The sequence below is a fragment of the Corythoichthys intestinalis genome, chromosome 15 (assembly GCF_030265065.1).
Source record: "Corythoichthys intestinalis isolate RoL2023-P3 chromosome 15, ASM3026506v1, whole genome shotgun sequence".
NCBI classification, from domain to species: Eukaryota; Metazoa; Chordata; class Actinopteri; order Syngnathiformes; family Syngnathidae; genus Corythoichthys; species Corythoichthys intestinalis.
This window is the reverse complement of record NC_080409.1, coordinates 35,569,192-35,590,305: the sequence shown is the minus strand read 5'-3', so window position 1 is coordinate 35,590,305 and position 21,114 is coordinate 35,569,192. Positions and strand designations below refer to the sequence as shown.

General features: G+C 38.4%; 1 protein-coding gene across 2 annotated transcripts in view; it reads right to left on the bottom strand.

Moving 5' to 3' along the window:
- gna11b (guanine nucleotide binding protein (G protein), alpha 11b (Gq class)) overlaps nucleotides 1-21,114 on the bottom strand; it is a 43,205-nt gene that overhangs the window by 20,048 nt on the left and 2,043 nt on the right. For both annotated transcript variants that reach the window (XM_057858670.1, XM_057858669.1), the window contains exons 2-3: nucleotides 4,405-4,589; nucleotides 1,500-1,654 (exon numbers count right to left, since the gene is read on the bottom strand). In XM_057858670.1, coding sequence (XP_057714653.1) covers nucleotides 1,500-1,654; nucleotides 4,405-4,589 — 340 coding nt within the window. The remainder of the gene's footprint in view (nucleotides 1-1,499; nucleotides 1,655-4,404; nucleotides 4,590-21,114) is intronic.

Here is a 21,114-nt window from a genome sequence, read left to right as displayed (position 1 = left end):
TCTTTCACGTGGTCATTTATACTAGGTATCGTATTTCCCTTTAAGATGCCACAAGATACTGCCTAAACCATTTGTGAAATTCAGTTGGTATAATTTTGAAAGTACTCTTTCAGAGATACATCTCAACAGAGATAAGTTTTGTATGTCTGGTAGGTTCAAGTTGTGGATAGTACTCACCACGTGCACTCGGGTTGCTTTTTTTCATCCAAATCAAATCAGTGAGCTATTCAGTCCATTTCCATTAGCCATCAATTACTCACTGTGGCACTCGGTGGTCCCGATTGTAATGTCACCATTTACAAACAGCTCTCGAATTGCGTCACAGTCTTTTGTGATTCAAAGTTTATGTACCGCCAGAGTTTTCAGTATTTCTACTTCATTCATCTAGGAGCAGTGGGCCGCTCCCACACTGTACTTTTATCTTTTGGTTTTATTCATTGTAAACTAGAAGTGGGAATCTTGAGGCACCTAACGATTCAATTACGATTACGATTCAGAGGCTAAGATTCGATTATAAATTGATTATTGATTTCCCCCAGCTATTAGCTGCTTTTAATATTTTGTACATTAGTTACAAAAATTGTACAAAAATCCTGTCAGGCTTAAATAAACTACTATTTCAGTGTCAAATTCAAACAAGTAAATAAAATACTCAAGTCCGTATTCTGTATCAGCAGCTTTAAACTACATTCATTTAATTTAATGTTGTGAATCAACTGTTAAAGTTGTTAAAATTGCTCCCCTTATTCCATAATTTCCCTTCTACTTTCGACATGTGAAAGTTTTAAAACTGGTTCATCATTTAAAGATAGATTCAAGTCAAGATTTTGCCGATTTAGGAGTATTTTAGATTAAAATTACCGTACGTTCGCTACAACAGCCTTCCAGAGAAATCTATTGCTTTAAGATGGTGGCTGTTTGCTAACGCCGCTAAGTCTGTCATTTCGCATCTAGTTCTTTATACATGTGGGTAGCATTTTGTGGGCGTAGTTTTTAGCGGCTGTCGGCCACAGTCAGGTATTATGTTTGGTTTTTTTTAATCTAGCGGCATGAGTTGAGCCAGAGCCGTGAGTTGAGCATTATGTCTATTCTGGGTCCAATCCTCATTGCGTCCTGAAGACCGTGCCGACTGTGTTTTAAATCCGCTTTTCTTGGCATATGTCAATAATCGGAATTTGGATGTTTGTGAATCGTTCTCGAATCTTCCACGGCCAAATCACGAATAATCTAAGAATCGGAAATTTCGCACACCTGTATTGTTAACGCACCGCACATATGCTGACATTTTTAAACCCCGCAGACATTTGGCAGACAAACCGCTTATGTCTAAAAGCTATTGCTCCTGTCATTTTGCTGTTAAAATAAAAACATTTGTATGAATACATTTTCCTGGTATTTGAGGAAATACAGTATGAACAACGTCACAAATGCAAATAAACCCCTGAGCTAATATTAGAGGAAAGAATATAATTCATCCCCTTTAGTGGGGGGTGACGTACTATTTCGTAGAATCGGAGAGTTGGTACTCTCGGCGACGATCATAGGCCTCCTGGATCCCCGGGTCGGACCACAAGCATTTGATGGCCGCGATGTAAGGTTGATCAAAGCCGTTGATCTTCTCAATGTCCACTTCTTTTACCAGCATGGCATTAGACTACACAGGCCAGGGAGATAAGAAGAAGAGAGATTGGTTGTGACCTGCTTAATGTTTAATGTTTTCTTAGTGACAACATACCATAACTGGAATTTATTACTGACGATGTAAACAGTATTGATCTGAAGGCCAAATTTCATGACGACATAATGCGATAGAAATTTGGGGGAAAGTATACGATATTTAATTAAAAAGTCAGTTTTAATTCCATTTAAGGCTATTCGATCAATCTAATTCAATATTATTTTAACATCTAACACAATCAGTTACATACCTTAAGCCAGTGCTTCTCAATTATTTTCTGTTATGCCCCCCCCCAGGAAGACAAACGTTCCGCACCCCCCCAAACTCTCTGCCGCCACTGTAAATATACTGTAGTATCATTTGTATATAAAATATCCCTCTGCATAACATTGTGTTCTTTTAGAAAGAAAAAAGTAATATCGATCAACTTACAAGTTTAAAAAAAAAAAAAACTCATCCATACTGTAAAAATACACTCAAGATTTTTTCACCATTTGATAATGAAAAAAACAATTTAAAAAAGTCAATAATAATACATTCAAATTAGGGCTGTCAAAATTATCGCGTTAACGGGCGGTAATTAATTTTTAAAATTAATCACGTTAAAATATTTGACGCAATTAACGCAGATGCCCCGCTCAGACACATTTAAATGACGGTACAGTGAAACGCTCACTTGTTAATTGTGTTTTATGGAGTTTTGCCGCCCTCTGCTGGCGCTTGGGTGCGACTGATTTTATACGCTTCAGCACCCATGAGCATTGTGTAAGTAATTATTGACATCAACAATGGCGGGCAACTAGTTTATTTTTTGATTGAAAATTTTACAAATTTTATTAAAACGAAAACATTAAGAGGGGTTTTAATATAAAATTTATATAACTTGAACTAACATTTTTCTTTTAAGAACTACAAGTCTTTCTATCCATGGATCGCTTTAACAGAATGTTAATAATGTTAATGCCATCTTGTTGATTTATTGTTATAATAAACAAATACAGTCCTTATGTACCGTATGTTGAATGTATATATCCATCTTGTGTCTTATCTTTCCATTCTAACAATAATTTACAAAAAAATATGGCACATTTTATAGATGGTTTGAATTGCGATTAATTGCCATTAATTACGATTGATGAATTTTTAAGCTGTAATTAACTGGATTAAAAATTTTAATTGTTTGACAGCCCTAATTCAAATTGATTAGCAACATTAACTTACGAGGACAATATGCCAAACAATTAGACCGAAAAAACAAAATTAATAGAACAAAAACGACAGTGTCATTGGACAGAGGGACAGTTTATTTTTGCTGCTGGCAGTATCAGCTCCTTTCCTATGTTGTGGAGTTATTTTGCACGGAGCAACTTGGAGTGCCACCTTATATGATTATATGAAAGTGCTCGCTAGTTTACTGATGTAACACTGACAAAGCGGGAGGATTGTTGGCACGTTTTCGCTGAAAAAAATTATTCCTGCTGTCCGCTGCAAACATTTTTAGACAGGGTAAATAGACCGGTCTTCTCTTGTCTCCCACTGCACTAAAAGTCAAAGCCAAAAGCCAAATGCGGCATACGCTTTGTCATATTTCCTTGTCTTAGCGTTTCATATCTCCAGTGCTCTTATCTGTGTGCTCTTGTTTGGTTAAAAAATGAGAAGGTTTGGTTAGAAAATGAGAGCGGCACTGCCACCCACTGAGTGGATGTGCAATTACACTTTATTCTAGTACGGCAAAAAAGTATATTCACCAAGATCACATGCGCCACCCCCAGCATCGCACTGCGCCCCCCTGGGGGGGCCCGCCCCACTATTTGAGAAGTACTGCCTTAAGCAATAAAAAATACAATGCAATGTTGACATTTTTCAGAGTTTTGTTGATGAAACGTTAGAGAACTGAAAGAATTATTTTTAACAAAAATCATATCTAAAAGATGACAATGGTGATCAATGTTTTGCTTTCAATTAACTTGGGTGGATCGTTGCCTATCCCGGTGTGTTTCAACCACTGTGCGGCAGCATCGCACAGTGCTGTGCCGTTGAAAATGATCCATTTTCACTTAATTATTAGGTGAAAGTGGAGGATTTTCACACCAGGCACTACGCCACCGCACAGTGGCTGAAAAACACTGGCCAACCAATCAATGAATTACCCCTATTCAGGTATTAACAGATTTTTCACTCTTTTGACGTCAATAGATGTACAATCCATTTTAACCTGGAGTCAAGGTCCAAATGATCTGGGCGTCTATCGCTGTCAATGGCAAGGGATGATGATCCTTCAATGCCAACCCTTTCAGTCAAAACAGATTGGGCGTCTATTGCCACCAATAGCAGCTAATGAGTTATTCTATAGTTGTTCAGTATTAAACCTAGTCAGTAAATCATACTTTTGATATGAAAAGCCATTTACAATGTATGTGTTACAATGAATTGTACTGATTGGATTGTTCTCAGGAGCCAGACCCTTCACTCAGCCCTGACAGGTTCTACTTTATTTCCTGTTCCTGTTCTGTCTGTTATATCAAAAATATTACATCAATTGAAAATAAAAATTCCAGGAAGGTGATTAGCAAACTATTATGTCCTGTGGACTAAATTCACCGTATATCCCAGGAGATCATAATCAGTCCTCAATTAGAGATTCTCTGGGGGGGCTGGAAATGAAAAGTGGTGTTGTTTAATAATAGACTTCCAATAAAACAATTGCATGTCGTCACACATCCTACCCGATTCTGTTCAAATTTGTAGGGGATCTTTAGGTTCTCAGTGGCCCGGATCATAGCCTGCATGGAGGTGAAGATGTTTTGATAAACCAGTCGGATGAAGCCTCTCTTGTCTTCATCGGAGTAACCGGCGCCGTGGATGATCCTCATCTGCTTGATGAAAGTACTCTTGCCACTTTCTCCTGTGCCTAAGATGAATGCACACAAAGCAGTGAATGTTCACTGTTTGAACTCAAATGTAATCAAAGGCGAGACAAGACAATGTTCAACACTTGGCCATATGCTCAGATTTGAATATTTGATTTGAAATATTTAAACAATTGGCTGCAAGCAGGCTATGGAACCACGGGAAGCTAGCGCCATTTTACCTCTGAACCCATCTTATAGTCTTTGTGACATTTTTTGTAGTAGAGCCTCGTCAAACATTTTGATAAAGTGTGAGCTGCTTGCAACAGTCAGATTTACAGTGCTTCTCGATTTTGTCTTTCTCCACCTCTTTTTATTCACATCTTGCTCCCATTTTTTGGATATAGTTCCTCATTTCAGCACTTTCCCAGCTGAAGAAAGGTTGAACACTAAGGGTGTAACAGTACATGCATTTGTATTGAACCTTTTCCATACGTGGGTCAGTTCGGAACGGTGGCGTACCGAACGAGTTTCTGACGTAATGTAACCCTTACTTTTCGAGGCTGTGAGTTGATCGGGTTACAGTTTCTTTGTGTATATTATATTTACTCTGTCTTCTCTACTATAATGAGGACCAACACGATAGGACAGTATAACCCAGAAATGTCAACGGCGCGACAACGTGGCCGCCGCGAGAACGCAGTGCAGAATTCTAGCTTTATATAGGCTAATGTTCCTTACTGTTGAAAGCACAAAGGTGTGCAATAAACAACTAGCACGTTTATATTTTGCATTTTGTTTTCTTACTGTACCGAAAATGAACCGAACCGTGACCTCAAAACTGAGGTGCGTACCGAACCGAGATTTTTGTGTACCATTACACCCCTATTGAACACTAGGTTTGATAGTACTGTACTCTATTGAAGGGTTTTTTGTGCTTTCACTGCCTCATGCAGATTTGAGGATTTCCTATGAGCATGCGGGTATTGTTTTACGGTCACCAATGTAAGTATAAGAGTGGTTAATGTCTACTTACATCATTGATAATATATGTTAAACAAACATTGATCTATTCTTCCAACTCTATATGTAAAAATTAGCTATTCTGCCGTCTGTTGCATTATACGACTCATTACTCTACAAAGTGGCTCTGCTGAGATTGTAAATTGATTGAATGAAATGGTTTCAAACACTTGTAATGGAAATATTAGCTTTCCGGCTATGTAAAAAGTGAGCACACTAGAAATGATATCTTAGGAGGAGGAAGAGGAGGATCCTAATTCAAAAATGATAATTCATCTGGCCTACATTCTAGCTTTAACACTGTACTGCCTGAGCAGGCAGATGACAGTAGAGGTCTTTGCATTAATTTAGCAACCCTTACAGTGATCTTGACTGATCTCGGTATTACAGTTAACTCGAAGAGGCATCCATCACATGCACAATATCTGTAAAACACACTTATCTCAGCAGCACCTACATTCAAGGTTTTTGAAGAACAGCCATATTTCTGTCACCATGGAAACTCCTCTTACAGTCTCCTTTTTTTTTTTAATCATTCTTGTTATTTTTTTCTCTTCGTCTACCCACCCCTTCAATCTTTATATTCTGTGGTTGGGAATAAACAATAATATATAATGGCCGGGAATCGCAGTTCTTCGGGTTACACTTCGAAAAGGTTGACTTTAGGGAATGGGGTAGGTGAGCTGGTATGAGGTCTGTCCCGGGTGCTTAGTTACTAAAGATGATGCATGGTGATACACCTTAATTGGCGATACAATAATAGTCCTTGTCTCTTCTTCTGAGGGGATCTCCAATTTTGGCAAAGAAACAGAGGAGGGATAAAAGTCTGATCCGTTTACAGACCAAAGTACTAAAAACTAAACACAGACTGAAGACAGCCCATATTGGCCCAAGTAAAGCTGTGGCATTCATTTTTGGGAATCTCATCACAAACATTCTCCCATGCATGTCCGCATTGTCGTAAGACTGTACACATCTCAACCACACAGAATATGTGTATACTGCATGCACATTTGGCTTTAAGTGTTCCAACACTTGCAATGAGCTGATTCAGGGTGTTTGCTGACTTTCTAAATGCGTGGTTCTGACTTTCAGAATGGAAGCGACGTGACACCAGTGGAATCAGTGCTTGGGGTTGAAAGCGTGGCAGCTGGTAGTAGTGAGCAAAGCATTAATACGCTGCCCTGAAGAAACTGGCGAGGCTACGTCCCCCACGTCCTGCCGCGGGACAGCAACAGTATGTGGGACACTCGCCATGTAGCCTAAATCACCCTGAACCTCCAGAGATCCTCACATGCCCCCATTTATGAATTTGTGCGCACCGGTGAAAAATGTGAACAACAGTATAGAGGCAGGTATATATAAATATATAAACAATATCCCAAATAAAATCATCCATTTTCCAGATTGTGGAGGTATTTGATTGATGAGAGGTGGATTGTTTTGGCGCATTCAAAGGACACGTCCACAGCATTTGAGAGTGGAGGCAATACCTTGATATGGATGAAAAAACTAGGGTTGTTCTGATCATAGTTTGAGTATCTGCCGATCCCGATATTTCCCGATCCGATTGCTTTTTTTTGCTCCTGATTCAATTCCAATAATTCCCGATAATTTTTCCCGATCATATACATTTTAGTAATGCATTAAGAAAAAAATGAATAAAACTCGGACGAATATATACATTCAACATACAGTACATAAGTACTGTATTTGTTTATTATGACAATAAATCCTCAAGATGGCATTTACATTATTAACATTCTTTCTGTGAGAGGGATCCATGGAAAGAAAGACTTGTGACTTTGTATATTGTGACTAAATATTGCCATCTAGTGTATTTGTTGAGCTTTCAGTAAATGATACTGAAGGCCATGCCCAATGCATGATGGGAAGTGGAACCATGACAAGTGAAACCACGACTGTGCGTAGTGCTACCAATTCATATATCTTCTCTGCAATGGGATATAATTCAAGGTGTTAAGAAAAGATCAATTGCTACCTTGCTTCCCCACAGTGCATCCCATGATAATTCTAATCATAATCAATTCTAATCATAGGGAGAGGGATTGTTGGGTTTTGGCCAATTAAATTAAGGTTCCAAACGCTGCCAAACTCTACTCAGTTTGCGTTGCCTTTTAGCTTTTTGTATTGGCAAAACGGCGCCATTACAGATGGTGCGCGTCAATGCGTGAGTGGGTCGTGGAGCGCATGCATTAATTTAAAACTTTTAACAAGATACATTTATAAAAAAAATTAATTACCGCCGTTATTGGGATAAATTTAAGTGTGATAAGTGTAACATATTATGTCTGTAACGTTAAATACAATTAGAAAACGATTTAATCAAAAAATATATATATATTAAAAAAAGGCATGGCCGATATTTTTTTGCCGATTCCGATACTTTGAAAATGACGTGATCGGACCCGATCGACCGGGATGATCGATCGGGACATCTCTAGAAAAAACTGAACATCATCAATTTCATGATAACATGATACAATATCCATTCTTCGAACGATATATTTGCCAGGGTTAAAAAGTTTGTAACAATTTAATTTCTATTCAGGGGTCTTTGATTAATCTAATAATTACATAATTTAAGATGCAAACATTTAACACAATTGCATTTGACCAAAAGAAATTTCAAAAATGCTAGGCAAATTTGACATTTTGGTTACTAAAACTATTCAGTAACAAAACAGTATATCTAAAAGATGATGATGAGTGTTTTATACTTCCATCGATTTGATGTAGTGCTGCAACGATTAATTGATTAACTTGAGTATTCGATTAGAAAAAATTATTCGAATTAAATGTTATTGCTTCGAGTATTCGTTTAATTAAAGTGGCATTGTAATGGTTTATTTTGAAAGTGTTTGCATTAGGTTTTATTGATTAGGGTGGATACACAGCCCTCTGGTCGGCCTCATTTCACTTGGCTGAATCCAATTGCTCCCTGTTAAGACCAATGTAAGCTTGTAAGTTTTTGTTTGAGCTAATGTTTTGTAATGCATTTGTAATTTCGTTTATATATTTAGCCGTTTGTTGTGGGAATATGTGTTTGAACTATTTGTTAAGAGCATTGTAAAAAAATTAAAATAAAAAAAGTTAGCATTTTATAGCATTTTAGCTAGCGGACTTTTTCTAAGTAAGTTAGCCAATTGTTCTTTTGTTGTACTTAGATCTGCATTTATTTTTTATACCGTTTCAGGCTCAGCTCAGGTATTTTAATTTTTTATGTTCCTTATCCGATTACTCGATTATTCGAACTAACTAGTTCATCGATTAATCGACTACTAAAATAATCGATAGCTTCAGCCCTAAAGAAAACCATTATTTTTGACAAAACGGCATATTGAAATGATGACAATCAATGTTTTGATCAATAAAGAGATCCACATCTTTTAATTCCTACACTCATAGTTGATATTGGAGAGTGACAAAATATGAATCCAACTGCTCCATGTTAAGACCAACGTATGCTAAGTTTTTGTTTGAGCTGCATTCATAATTTAGTTTATAGGCATATTTAGCCGTTGTTTTATGGGAATATGTGTCAGAACCATTTGTTAAGAGCATTGTAAAAAAAAAAAAAAAAAAAAAAAAAAAAAAAAAAAGCATTTTATAGCATCTAAGCTAGCGGACTTTTGCTATGTAAGTTAGCCAATTGTTCTTTTGTTGTACATAGATCCTCTTTTTTTTTTTTAATACCGTCTGAGGCTCAGCTCAGGTATTTAAATTTTTCATGTTCCTTATCCGATTACTCGATTATTCGAACTAACTAGTTCATCGATTAATCAACTTCTAAAATAATCAATAGCTGCAGCCTTAATTTCATGTGATCGGTACTTGACCAATGGATGTATCGATCCAGATCGATGTATCCCTCATTTCATGTTTTTGGTGATTTTTGTTTATAAATCATTTAAATTTAGCTGGGTTGTTAACACTCCTAATAGTGATGTGTCAACTCAAAGCTCTCTATCAAAGATGATTTCCTCCACCTTTGCACTACACACACAACCCCCCCCCCCCCACACACACACACACACACACAAGAGGAGCAGAGCTGTAAGACCCTTATTGCCATATATGATCAAGAAAAAGATGGCTTGGCACCAAACGGGAAGGTCAGCAATGAACATTTTGAGGCAAACCCCTAATCCTTTCTCTGCCGGCTCTTTTTCAAAAAAAAAAAAGACTTAAGGCGACCTATAATCAATACACATCACCAATGCGATCATGGAAGTACTGATCAGACCTTGTCGTGGAACTTCCTGTGGAAAGACTTCTGGAGCGCCCTGGAGCATTTCATGCAGCCGGGCCAAAGCTGAGCTTCAAACCTTTTTTTTTTTTATTTTGTTTTGACCAAGTACAGGCAAACCAGTGATGTATGAAGCAGGAAGCTGGCTGTATGACCTGATATGGTGACCGTCGGCAGTCAGATAGTGGGCATACTGCAGCAGCAACCCTGGCAGAGTGCTTTTCAGTTATTTAAAAAAAAAAAAAAAAAAGCACAAAGAATTATCACAGCCAGCCCAACCACTTCAAATGGAATGGAGGTCTATCGCCTTTGATGACAGCCAATGAGTTAAAACTAACAACGTTAAAATTAAATGGATTTAAGCATTCAAGTATTTTCTTAAAACTATACGCATTAATTTCTCTTGGAAAAAAACAATCAACTGGGAATTTCAACAATATGGCTACATTCAGACCGCTGATCTTCATGGACAAAATCTTTTTTTTTTTTTTTGTCTGGCCATTTGTATTTTCTGTACATTGCGGCTAGAAAGTGACACTCGTTAGATGCTTCACATTATTTCGACCAACTTAATTTAGCTTTAAGGGGCACCCAAGTCATTTTCCAACATTTTGAGCTGTTTCAGCTGTACATTGGTTGAGTGTTTAGCACGTCCGCCTCACAGTTCTGAGATCAGGGGTTTGATCCCAGGCTCCGGCCTTCCAGTGTGAAATTTGCATGTTCTCCCAGTGTCTGAGTAAGTTTTCTACAGGTACTCGAGTTTCCTTCCACATCCCAAAAACATGCATGGTGGGCTGATTGAACACTCCAAATTGTCCATAGGAATGAGTGTGTGCGTTAATACTTTTTAGAATTGCTTACCACTTACTGGCCACCTTAAATTTAGAACTGTATTTTAAACTAGATACATTTTGAAACTTTTTTTTTTTCGAAAAATTGGCATTATGGGCGAATGGAAAATTTTTCAAGGCCATTTGAAAAATTCCCTGCGTCGTGTGAAAATTCCCGTCATTTCGATACTTGAATGGTGCATTTCGGTCAAATGGTTCGGGCTGCGCGGTGCGCCCAAAAAAAAAAAAAAGAAAAAAAAAAGAATGTTTATGGCTGAAAACACAGACAAGACTGAAAAAGCAGTTTCTGCTCTTGCACTCCTCTTGAAAAGAAACTGCGGTAACTTCAAGCCCAAAAAACTGTTGTGTTTGAACGAACAATATGTCTATATGCTGCCATAGCAGATTCATGGTGCAATAAGCCCCCGAACTATTTTTAAATTGTCCGTTTTACCCTGGAAACCCCCGTTTACAGACGTCTCGCAACCGCTTTTGTTTCAACCCAGCCAGAAAACGAAGGTAATTAATTATATTATTATTCAAAATGTGTCATTGTTAGCTTAGAATCATTAGTTGATGTCTAATATTTTGTTTAAAAAAATGACTTTGAAAAAATTATTCACTCGCATTTTTCAAAGTTTTAAACAAATTACGTCACAATGAAAAAAATGGTGTCTGTAAATAAGTCATGGATATCTACCTCATAACTATCGCTTAATTGTATTTTTTTGGTACCGTCACATTTTCTCCGATATGTTAGATGATAAATAATCGATCCAAACAATGAAGAATTGGGAAGGAAAAAAAAAAAAAAAAAACGTTAAAAAGGGTAAATATATGAAAAAGAAAATCTCGACCACTCCTTGATGTCTGCAATTTCTGCATCGCGATCCTTGTTATATTACCATGTTTCACCCATAAAATCCCCCCAAAATCCAACTGTAGCTATTCACAGCTGTGGATTGACACTCAGTGATACATGCTACATGGGAGTTTTTGGATCGAAACAAAGTAAGTACGCGATAATATCTCGTTAAAGTCCTGGCATCTCTAATTGTGCTCTCGCATGCTCTCACCTCCACATAGGGTTTCGCCATTAAAAAAAATAAATAAATAAAATAAAATAATGTAAATGCCCTCCTGTTCAAAATTTTTATTCCCCCAGAAAATTGAGATTTTAAGCTTTCCAATGATGTGTCACACATGCATATCGGACAATTTTGAAAGTTGGCCAAATTGGGGGTCTCAGAGCGGAACTTCAAGTCACCTGTGTGTTTTCCGCCTTATATATACATCAATAAATAAGAATAAAATTGAGCAGTTTTATTATCTGGGCCTTTGCAAGGCAAAGCCCCATATAAATGTAAGATTCCGTTTGATTTTGCCTCCTCATACCGTCATGAAAGAATTACACTCCAGTCAGTTAAGGTTAAAAGATCCAACTTGGGTCACTTCAAGCTGCGGTCTGAATGTAGCCTATGTGATAGTTCTCATCCTATAAATGACATTTGCTGAAGTCTGATTCTTCATACCCCCTACTGTGAAATGTGGGGAGAGAGTGGGAAGAGCTCGGCCACAGCCAAGGGAATTTATACTGGGGTGGTGGGGGTGGGGGGGTTCTAATAGGAGTCAGTGACATCTCAAAGTTTGAGCGGCAGATGTGTTTAACCAAGCCTATTAAGCCCTCCTGTGCTAATCCTACCTTTGCATGTCCTTATCCAGAGGTCCACAGAAAAGCCTCAACCCATACGGCTTTGAGATTTTTTTTATGTCTGATGTCAACATGGAGGGGAATATGGCGTAACCACCAAAAATACCTGAAGTGGTACAATTTGGAGGGAAAATAATATGGCCTTAAAAGTCTAAACCATCATGTTGGCGAGACTACAGCATATTACGCCAGACTTTGGCTAGGCATTTAACGCCACATGTTGCTTTTCTTCTGGCTTTTTGTGCTACTTCACCATAGAAAAAAGCCGGTATGTAACAATAACCTTATACTAGGAAAGTGAACTTACAGTTATGTGGGAAGAAAGGAAGAGTAACAATGAAATAGTGAAAGAGGATGAGTGAGTACACAAGCACGAGAAAGAAGACCAAGGAAAGCAGAAGTCGAATGATCGCAGGTTAAAGGAAAGAAATGAGTCAGAAGTGAGATGGTAAAGAGCAAGTAGAGAAATATCAAGCGCAAGAAAAAATTAGGGAGAGGAAAAAGTCAAACACCTCCATGGCCAGATATAATAATAGGTGTACAAAACAATCCAAAAAACTACAAGGAAGATGAAGCTCAAGATGAGTAAAAAGCAAAATAGGACATTGAGGAAGAAAAAGCTGAAGAGACCATGAAGGTTATGACAAGGAGGAGAAATATGAAGAAATAATGGGGGACGGTAATACTACCAAAACTACTACCCGTACCACACCATCCTATTCAGCCTCCAGTATGCATATGCTAGGTGGTCCCAGTAGTTTTACTACACAGCATTAGTTTGACTAATTTTCTCACACTCGTTGACAAAAGTTGTGTGGCCTACTTCTCTAGAGTGGAAGGTAATCAGCGGGGAAATAGAAAGGCGACGCATGTGTCAAATGAGTAGAGGGATGAGAGGAATGGGACAAAACGTCCTCAAAAGTACCACTCAGGCAACCTATATAGCAACTAGACATGTGTCAGATTATAACTGCACCACCACCTTGGACAAAAATAACAGTTTTCAAGGTATAACACTCATGAAGTGATCATTCAAATGACAGCAGTACCAGATTATCCGAATCCTAATTTTGGCAATGAAAACGAAGCCACAAGCCTAATTTGGGGCCAAAAAAAAGGTATACTATCATTTTTTTTCCTTTTGGGATATGTTGACTATGAGTGGGAACCTCTTGGTACCTCACGATACGATACGCGACACAAAGCTCACGATAACGATGATCTGACAATATGGCGATACAACGATTATCGATACGTTGGTCAGGAAATCATTCTAGGATAGTCTACAAAAAACTAATAAACAGAAAAACAAGCTTCTGCTGTGAATTGGAATGAGCTTATCACTAGTAGATGTCCAATCCATTTGAACTGGGAGGGTGGCAGCGAACGGATTGGACGTCTATGGCCGTCAGTGGCAGCCAATGCCAGGCAATGAGGTAATTTTGGGCCATTTGAGGCAATTTACCTGTTGATTTTTAGTTACTTCCTGTTGATTTTTGAGTATTTTATGGGTCACTTCCTGTTTATTTTGCGTTACAGAACAGGAAGTGACCTGGGAATCACCCAAATGAAAAGGTATTGACTCAAACTCATCAGGAAATGACCTATTAATGCCCTAAAATGAACAGTAAGTAACCTGTAAATGCCCTGAAATTTTAACCGAATGACTGTGAATGCTCTGGTTTTGAATGAACGAACGTTTCCAGTCTAAATGGATTGGGCGTTGAGCACTGTCAATGGCAGCTAAAAAACTGACACCTTTTTAAAACGATATCTCGATTCTTAACAGGAGCATATCGATAACCTTTTGGGATACAATGTATCACGGTATATCACCATTTCGATATTTTGTCACACCCCTAATGTTGACTAGGCTTGCTACGATTAAACAACAACTAATTTGGTAACAAATTAAATGAAAACTATTTTTTGAGAGTAGATTTTTTTAGGATGTTTCCATCGCACACAAAACACTACACCACAGCACAGTAGTGTGCCACCACACAATGGTTGAAAAACACTGTTACAGAGTTTTGGTTTTGCTGACCTGAAAATTACTCACACCCTCTTTTCAGCTTCATACGAGCAAATATCTCATGATTTAATTGTATTTATTTTACATGTTTTACTTAAAAAAAAAATGGGGAAAAAGTACAGAAACAATTTCATATATTTAAAACACCTTTTTTTTTTAAATTCTTGTTTTATTGAAAAAAAAAAACCCTGTCATTTTCTCTTTCATTTGTTATCCTCAAAAGCAGATGATCATCCAGGTAATTGATCAAAAGCACATACTTACAATAATCTGCCTCAGAAAACAATACCGTTACAAACATAGTTACCGTATTTTTCGGACTACAAGTAGCACCTGAGTATAAGTCGCACCAGCCATAAAATGCCCAACGAGAAGAAAAAAAACATTAGTTGCACCGGAGTACAAGTCCCATTTTTGGGGGAAATTTACTTGATAAAAATCCAACACATAGAACAGATATGTCATCTTGAAAGGCAATTTAATAAAAAAATATAATAGAGAACAACATGCTGAATAAGTGTACATTGTACAGTGCATGAACAACGAAATGCAAATCTACTGTCCTCACCAGAACGCTACGGCTCGGTCCTGGCTATTCAGCAGGCTAAACTCCCAAATGACGATGCTGGACGTCTGTATAATTTGCTGAATCAATTTCATCCTCAATACCAAACAGGTTTGCATCAACGTAAATAAATGATAATTAGGTGCTATTACAACAATGACATAAATTGTTAGCATGTGTTCGCTAATCGCTAGCATTAGCATATTGTTCAAACAACCACACAACTGGCTCTCAGTGTCCAATCACAGGTGGAAAACACACAACAACAACAGAAAAGATTATATACACAGGCGTTGCCTCTGTAGAGATATTTTACAAGCATAAACAATGAACGTAGGTTCGCAGCCGTGTCTCTCGCCCACTCGCTCAGAGACGCTGCGTAGTTGTCAGTCTTCTTCTGGCATGTGAGCGCTCTTCTTCGCGTAAACAAGTGCGAGTGCACCCCCACGTGGGCGCGAAAGCGCCACAAACTAAAAGCATGCATTTCAATATAAAAAAAGTCAATAATACAATTGAACACACATTGCCAAAGGCAGAATGCGAACGTGGCTATAGCTATTAAGAGTAATTCAGATAACTATAGCATAAAGCACATGCTAACAAGTTTACCAAACGATCAGTGTCACTCCAAAACACCAAAATAACATGTGAAATGATATCATAATTTGTTAATAATTTCACGAATAAGTCACTCCTAAGTATAAGTCGCACCCCCAGCCAAACTATGAAAAAACTGACTTATAGTCCGAAAAATACGGTACATGATGTTCATAGCCCAACTTTTCTGAGGGCAGATTTTTGTTCCAATACACATTTACAGCTAAAATGTGTGTGGCGCCTGCAGTAGCTGTTTGATTTACACTGGACCTGAAGAGTCAACTAATCCCAAAGATAATCGATGATAAATATAAAAAAATGATCATTTGTCGCAGGCCTGCATTTGACAAAACCACGTTACCGACAGCTGTTTAAAATTGCTGCAAGAAAAAGCACAACAGAACTCCTTCAGTTGTACGAGCTACATTCACGATAAAAAGCACGTCTCGAGCTATGAATCAATGCCACAGCAACTCCCCCCTGCCCACACAGTGGCTATATAAATAGCTAACTCACTGTGATACTCAAAGATGGGGGAAGTTGGGGGAAGAGGAATGGGGGGCCTGGGTGGGATGTAGTGCTGCTGAAACCTTGTGACTTTTGGTGCATGTTTAACAATGCACCCATCCATCCAATCGTTGGTGGCGGTCATCTTTGGCATCACCAGTCAATTGCAGGATATGCAGAAAAAACATTAATGCACAAGATTAAATCTAAGGGCAAATAAATTATTCTTTTTGATGTATTACAATGAATAATCATTTGCCAACATACATGATCTGGAATTTAAGAAGAAGCCAACGTACCCAGAAAAAACCAAAAGGCACAAAAAGCCAGTGTCAGGATTACAACCCCGGACTTCAGAACTGTGAACTGTTCTAACACCACCCATTCAAAGTTTATATTCTTATACCTACAACCTAAACGCTGTTATGCATAAATGATGTTATGCTGAAAGGCAAAGCCGTAAATCAATGATTAGTCAGACCTAAACCCTACAGAGCACAACTTTTACCATCTTAAAGGGAATCTACATTTTTTCCCCATTTATTTACTGTTATGTGTGCCACCAGTGAAAGAACAATCTTGTGCTAAATGGAATTTGAAATATTAAAAGTGCATTTATTCATTACAACATGGCAAAATAACTTCATATTGGTCAAAACTGTCCACTTCTTGTACCTCCCAAACTACATTTTATGCCACCGGAGTTAGTCCGCCTTTTGTCATTTCCCTGCCCCGGCTTCAACAAACCAGGAGGATTGACAGCTAGCCGACATGCTAACCTGTACCGAGTGATGTTTCAAAGTCTACTCTCTGCTTTCGAAGCGAAAAATCCCTCAAAACTACCAAGGATCATGTCACACGGTAGCAGGGTTGTCAATTGTATATGCCGATCTGGCAACCTGCCCGGCGGTGAGCAAGTTACAGCTCGTCTGACTCGTTCTCCTGCCGCTGGCAGGAGAGGTCGTTTGCCAGGGAAGCAGCTTGAAAAAGACCGCCGGACGAACCGGCCGACGCCAGAGGAGCGTGTAGCTGCCACATGGTCAGTACGAATATCGCATAAATTAATGCTTAAAAATACGGCGAAGACGTAAACAGTGAAAGAGTGGCGTGCAGTTGTTGTGTGCAGCTAACAAGGCAGGATGTGTCTTAGGAGAACTTTTCTACATGTCCGTCCATGACCAAATGTAAGTAAATATTCCTTTATTTAAAGAAAGTTTGTCGTGTTTACTTTGAAATTGCTGTATTCACGGCCCTTTTCAACACGAAGTTGCAATTTCTGATGGGGTGGAAAATTTGACAGAACGCCGGGCACACAAAGAGGGCAAAAAGCAGAGTATAGCGGGTATGCGACAAGCCGCCAGTCGTCAGCCGAGTGGCATTCTCGGTGGACAAGGAGCATGTCAGTCACAAAAGGCAAGCTACCTCTGTATTAAAACGTGTGCCATGATCCCAGTATTTGACATAATATAAGACACGATGTTTACTTACTTCCTCTTAAGTCCAATGGTCCCACAGTTGTCGCACGCTTGTTTTGGCTGATCTCGGGGTGAACGAGAACTTTTTGAAATTCAAAAAGGGTCACACGCCTCTCCCTCGTGCAGCTACAAAACCCTGCAGCCGTTTGGCTGGCGTGATGCGAAAAGTAAACGAATTAATCCCCAAAATCAGCTGAATCCCCAGTCCATCTGCATGCTATAAAGCAATGCTGAGTTGTGAGATGCTGACCCGGGTGACATCACATTCGCATTTGTCCTGAACCCGAGACTGGAGTCAGAAGTCAATCATTTTCATGGCGTGGGATTCAAAAATTGAATAAATAAAACGATCGCTTCCACACACATCCAAGTGGTCCATTTCATTCCAGAGCATAAAACACAGCATGAAATATGAAATAAACAAGCTTTTTGGTGTCATACACACCTTAAAGGTGTGTTGATTTTTTTTTTTTGTCTTATGGCAGTCATTCAAGCTATCCACCATATCTGCGAGCGGTGAAAATAAGCTTCACTCTTACTGCCGAGTGGGATAGGTATAAAAATATGGTTCATTTTTGCCTTTGCAGTCATGTGATGATGTGCTAAATTTCATAACAGAGCAATGACCCTCTGTACCAGGGTACAAACAGGTTCAGTAAAAGGAAAGTTAAGACAATTTGCATCATTCAGAACACAATTTAATGCCAATTTAGGGGGGAAATTTAACTGCAAAACTCGCAAATGAATTCTAATTTGTCGAATATCGATTTGAGTTTGGCCACTCCATTTTTCTTTCACTGACTGGTCACCTCCTATATTTTTCAGTAATAAAGCATACCGGTATTCCTTTTGCTTTTAACTGACTTCGGCTCCTCTGGCCATCATTGCTTTTCTGGCAGTTTGGCCAAACAGTTGTGACGGCTGTCATCTTTTAAAGAGGTAAATGTCTGATGAGCTAGACCTCCTTTCTATGTCCAAATACTCAAAATGTGACAAAATCTGTAGAAGAATTTGCTTAGTTATTAGCTTTCTACTAGAAGCTTAGATATAACAGGTATAGATTTCTTTTTAAATGCTTTGTTATCTAATTCTGAAGTGTTCGGTGAATGCACATGTGAAACTCATGAGGTTGGGTACCTTTACCAAGGTAAAGAACCACTGCCTTAGAGTGTTTGTGCATGTACTAGTATGTTTTTTGGAATGTGGACGCTAAATACTAGGCAGAACTCGCCAACTCCACAAAGGAAGGCTGGAGTCAAGGGCGTAGGTTTGCATAGGGACGGTTGGGACAAAACACTACCAACTTTTCAGGATGCTCAAATTGTCCCCACCAACTTTTAAGCAACTTTATTTGCGTTATGTAATGACTTCAGTTATATAGGTCAATTACTAGTATATTGTCTTCCCGTATGTTTTAATTGTTGTAAATGACCCAACCCTTAATAAGTGAATTATTTTCCATATATTTAGATTTACATGGAAAATGAATGAATGAATGTACATCGTTTGAATTGCTGAATGTGCCGGTCCATTTTTTCCTCCTAAACGCACATTTGATTGGCTGATGACTTGACCCTTACACACACGCACATTAGATATTAGAGATATGAGAGGGGGTTTTTTAGCCAGCAGCAGCCATTGTTAGAAATGTAAAAAGACATCATTGTTTTGGAAGTGGGAAACACACCATTAATTTTTCTACTGTAGGTCCGACCTGCATCAGTGTTAGCATAACATTAAACTCTGTGAACTTGCTAACCTGCAAAACTCAAGTAGGAAGTTGCTTCGAGAGACGTGTCTTTCTCTTTGTGTTTTCTAACATTGAATAAACTATGAGAAATGTAGTGAACTCTGCTGTAAACTATGGAACTAGAAGAACGTTAGCAAGAAGCTGCTTAGAGAGAGAGGGGTGCTGCATAACCTCATATGTAGCTCACACAACATAACATACACAAAACAATCATAATTAATTATGTATATTAAAAAAAGTGTTTTTGGGGGGGATGCCGCGAGCTACCCACACTAGCTTTGCAATTGACTGGTCGATCGTGATCGATGTCATGAGCACCCCTGATTTAGCATATCAATTAATTAGGTTCATATTCGTGAGAAATGTAGCCCTGACCCCCGTTCACCCAATCTGTTTTCAGTGGCGCCCCCAGGGGGTAGCCAGGGGTGGCCACGGCCACACCTATAAATTTGTTGGGCACCCCACTGGCCACCCCGCTCGCCAGTAAATCGTAGATTGTTGTAGCATCAGTTATGCATTTCATCCCAAATGCAAATCTGCCAGCACCTGCTTTTCCCCGGTAATTATTTTGTTTTGTTAAATGTACACCTTATGCCTAATATATTCATAACACAATAAAACAGAATTGTTGTGGAACACAAAATGTTGACTGGACAGTTATGGATTATACACATTAAATCAATAGCAGAGGTGAAAGTGGCTAGAATTTCTTGCCGGAATTCCCCGACGTGAAGGTCGCCACGGAGCCAGAAATGTTCTTTCTTTTTTCTTTTTTTTTTGGGGGGGGGGGGGTCAAACCTCTTAAACTACTGAAATGCAAAGAAAACTGTTTTAGCACAGTTATTTCTATAACACATACAAAAACTGATTTTCATTCAAAATTGTATTTTTTCAATGATTTGCAAAATAAGAGTGAACAAAAACAGCAATAACCCCAACCTATATCTCCTAATTTTTATTTTCCCTCATTTCTTCACATACTAAATGCCAAATCTCAATTTTAACTACTTAAGAACATAGTATATTCAAATTGAAGTTAATGTAAACTTGTACTTTTTTTAATAGTAAAGATATCAGTAACATACATTCAGAAGTACAAATTACTTATATTATACAGAGTGAAATGGAATATATTTTGAAGATCGCGCAAACATTGACTTTTTTTTAAATCATAAGGAAATGAATAAGTAGCCTAGCATAAATGAATATAAGTCAAAAGTGCACATTGACAGCTAAGATGTTCTGAACCTCCCCATCAGAGTAAAAACTAAATATGAAAAATATGCCTCCTCTACTCTTTCGTTGCTCTTCAAGATTTGATCCATTATATGTTGCATTGCCTTTTTTGTCGCATCAAATCAACAAGCTTTTTTTTTTTTTTTGCTGTTCAGAAAAATGCACATTTTAACCAATCAGGAGGTAACCATCTCACATGTCACATGTCAGTATATCAGACAATTGAACGGATAAATGAGTCCAGGCGTTTTGCTTTGCTGCGTGCATTCGCACATTGAAGTGACTCATCATCGTCAGACTCAGAAAACTGCAGCAGCTGGGGAAACCTCCATGCCGTCCGTGGAATAAAATCAATAATAAATATTGGTGGAAACGGATTACGCTACACAAGCACTTTATTATGCTTGTTGTTAACACTTGTGTATCTAAATCTGATGTTGGTAGATTGTTTTCTTCTTGGAGCTGAAATGCATGTGTGGCAGCTTAGCATTTTTCATTTATTTATTTTTTTACATAGCGTTTTGACAGTTGCTGTCATATTTTCGGAATCAAAGCACCGTGTACTGGAACAGCGTTCCGGCCCTGAAT